The sequence below is a fragment of the Palaemon carinicauda genome, chromosome 20 (assembly GCF_036898095.1).
Source record: "Palaemon carinicauda isolate YSFRI2023 chromosome 20, ASM3689809v2, whole genome shotgun sequence".
NCBI lineage: Eukaryota > Metazoa > Arthropoda > Malacostraca > Decapoda > Palaemonidae > Palaemon > Palaemon carinicauda.
This window is the reverse complement of record NC_090744.1, coordinates 72176472-72179342: the sequence shown is the minus strand read 5'-3', so window position 1 is coordinate 72179342 and position 2871 is coordinate 72176472. Positions and strand designations below refer to the sequence as shown.

Here is a 2871-nt window from a genome sequence, read left to right as displayed (position 1 = left end):
TGACTGGGACTGTCAATTAAAGGGAGAAGGGGTCACCACTTTTAGGGTGACCTCCTTTAAATAAGTGTTGCCATGGTGACACTAATTCTGTTCATAACCCAGGTGTGGAATTATACAGATAGCAAAATCAGAAAACCACACCTATCCTATTGACAGGACATGGGTGAAAGAAGCACAAGCATAGGATGAAGTTATTCAAGTCCATCTTGTAGGGAACAGTGAAAAAACCCATCTGCTGAATTGGGAAAGATTTAATAGAGTGGATAAATTTTGTAAAACTATAGCTTGGAAAAGGCGATTTATTCACAATTGAAAATCAACTGGCCGTAGAAAAATTGGAAGTTTAACGCTGGAAGAACTTCAACAAGCTAAAAATAAAATGATTATCCTCTTACAAAAGGAATACTTTCTGGAAGAATATAAAGCTTTGGAAAAAAAGGGTAAAGTTTCAAAATTGACCTTATTAGTACAATTGAATCTCTTCTTGGAAGAAGGTATTATAAGATGCAGAGGAAGATTGGAACATGTCGCATAGGCGGTGGAAATAGAATTCCCAATCTTGCTGCCGAAAAGTTGTTTTCTCACAAAATTGATAGTAAGGGAACATTACTGTTTAAAAGCTCACATGGGAGTAAATGCAACTGTGGCAAGTGTGAGACAGGAATACTGGGTCCCACAGCTTCGCCAATTATCCAAAAGTGTAATTCATCATTGTATAATCTGTAAGAAAACACAAGGGAGACTCTACCGTGTAAATATTGCTCCACCATTGCCAGAATTTCGGGTGCAGAGAAAACAACCCTTTAGCATGACGGGGGTAGATTATACAGGAGCGTTGATAACCAAGGAGAAACATCAAAATCCTGAAAAAGCCTATATTGTATTGTTTACTTGTCCAGTTACTAGAGGAATCCATATCAAATTAGTAAAAGATCTGTCCTGCGATTCGTTTCTTATGGTGTTCCGAAAGTTTTGTAGCCGTCAGGGATTTCCTTCTTTAATGCTTAGTGACAATGCTACTACCTTTGTATCGACTTCAGTTTATTTGAAAAACATGGCAGAAAGTTCCTTAGTGCAAGAACACCTGAATGCTATCGAATGTAAATGGAAGTTCATACCAGCCAGAGCACCTTGGTTTGGAGCTATATGGGAAAGATTGATTGGTCTTCTGAAAACATGTCTAAAGAAAGTAATAGGTCAGGCCTTTCTCGGCTTTAGTGAACTTTCCTGTATTGTGACTGAACTTTTAGCAATTATTAATGACAGGAGATCTAGACCAGTTGGATATTCTGACGCCCAATCATTTGATTTTAGGAAGTAGATTGAGATCTTTCCCTAGGGAAGTCATAGATTGGAAAGATGAAACTAAGGACCCTCTGTTTGGAGAAAATAAGGATGTTGGAAAGCGATTTTTGTACATCACGAAAAATGTGATGACCTGTGGAAAAGGTGGGAGAGAGAATATTTAACTTCTCTCCGAGAAACTCATCGCGTGGGAATCAGACACGAATCTTGGCCCAAAATGGGAGATGTTGTGTTGATACACGATGAAGGACCGAGAAGTCGTTGGAAGCTCGGTCAAATTGTCAAATTTCACGTGGGACCGGATGATGTCTTGCGTGTGGTTACTTTAAAAACCCCACAAGGTCAAGTAATGAGACCAGTTGTCAAGCTATATCGTTTGGAATTATGGCAAGAGACTGATGTGGTCATATCTGAGAAAACTGATAACGAAAGCACCCAACCGAGCAGGAAAACAGCACAGGCGGCTACTGAGGCCAGAAGAGCCCTCATTCAAGCAGGACATTTATAACTGTAAGTATTGTTTCTGTTTGCTGGGAGTGTATCGTGACTTAAGATGGAATCACAACTATACTTCGGGTTGCCGGATAGGAAATTTTACAATGAATAGTTAAGGTTAGTAATAAATATGAATAATCTATTCCTGGTCAAATAACGACTTAAACACAACGCAATTTCTCGATTTATTGAATGAAAGGAACAGAAAAGAATCCTTGAAAATCTGTTAAAGAACCTGGTAATATGTAAACCAAATTTGGGTAAATGTAGGTTTCCATATTCATTGAAGATTCTATACGTTTACTATTTTGGATTCTTTTGAGTAAATATAAGAGTATTGAACAAGGCAGAAAGGAATTACTCTCAAATAGAAAAGGAAGGTTTAGTATTAGTGTATGGAGTTAAGAAATTTCATATGTACCTTTATGGAAGGAAAAAGTTCACACTTGTTACAGATCATAAACCTCTATTACTTACTTGCTTACTTTGATGGCTGCTTTTCCAGTCCCATACAGCAGGGGAACCCCACTCTCTACAGGACCTCCACTGTTGTTTTAACTTGTTCGTTCAGAGTATTTAAAATTTCATATCGCGTATTGATCATTAATTAGCAATATTGGGTCCAAAAGCAAGTTTACCTACATTGGTAACTGCAAGACTACAATGTTGAGCAATTACATTAGCAGCACAACATTATGATATAGAATATCATCCTTCGTCAAAGATGGGTAATGCAGATGCTTTATCTAGATTTCCAGTAGACAAAGCACCAGAAGAGTATGATGACAGTATATTATTATAGCCAATGATATTGCACATAATACCAAGAAAGACCCAATACTTAGTAAGGTTTTAGAGAGTTTAATGACAGGTAGAGACTTTTGTGGACATGAGGTAAATTGTAAAGTCTATAAAGATATATGGAATGAATTGAGTACGGCACAAGATTGTATAATGAAAGGATCAAGAGTAATTATTCCTAGTTCACTGAGGAATAAGGTTTCGTCTGAAATACATGCTGATCACCAAGGTTTTGTCAGGTCAAATTCTATTGCAAGGTCTTTTGTTTGG

At 37.4% G+C, this 2871-nt stretch overlaps 1 protein-coding gene across 1 annotated transcript; it reads left to right on the top strand.

Moving 5' to 3' along the window:
- The first annotated feature begins 625 nt into the window (after positions 1–625).
- On the top strand, positions 626–1321 carry LOC137659885 (uncharacterized). The gene has a single exon (XM_068394663.1). It carries the CDS (start codon positions 626–628, stop codon positions 1319–1321), a length of 696 nt encoding a protein of 231 aa, XP_068250764.1.
- Positions 1322–2871: the final 1550 nt, after the last annotated feature.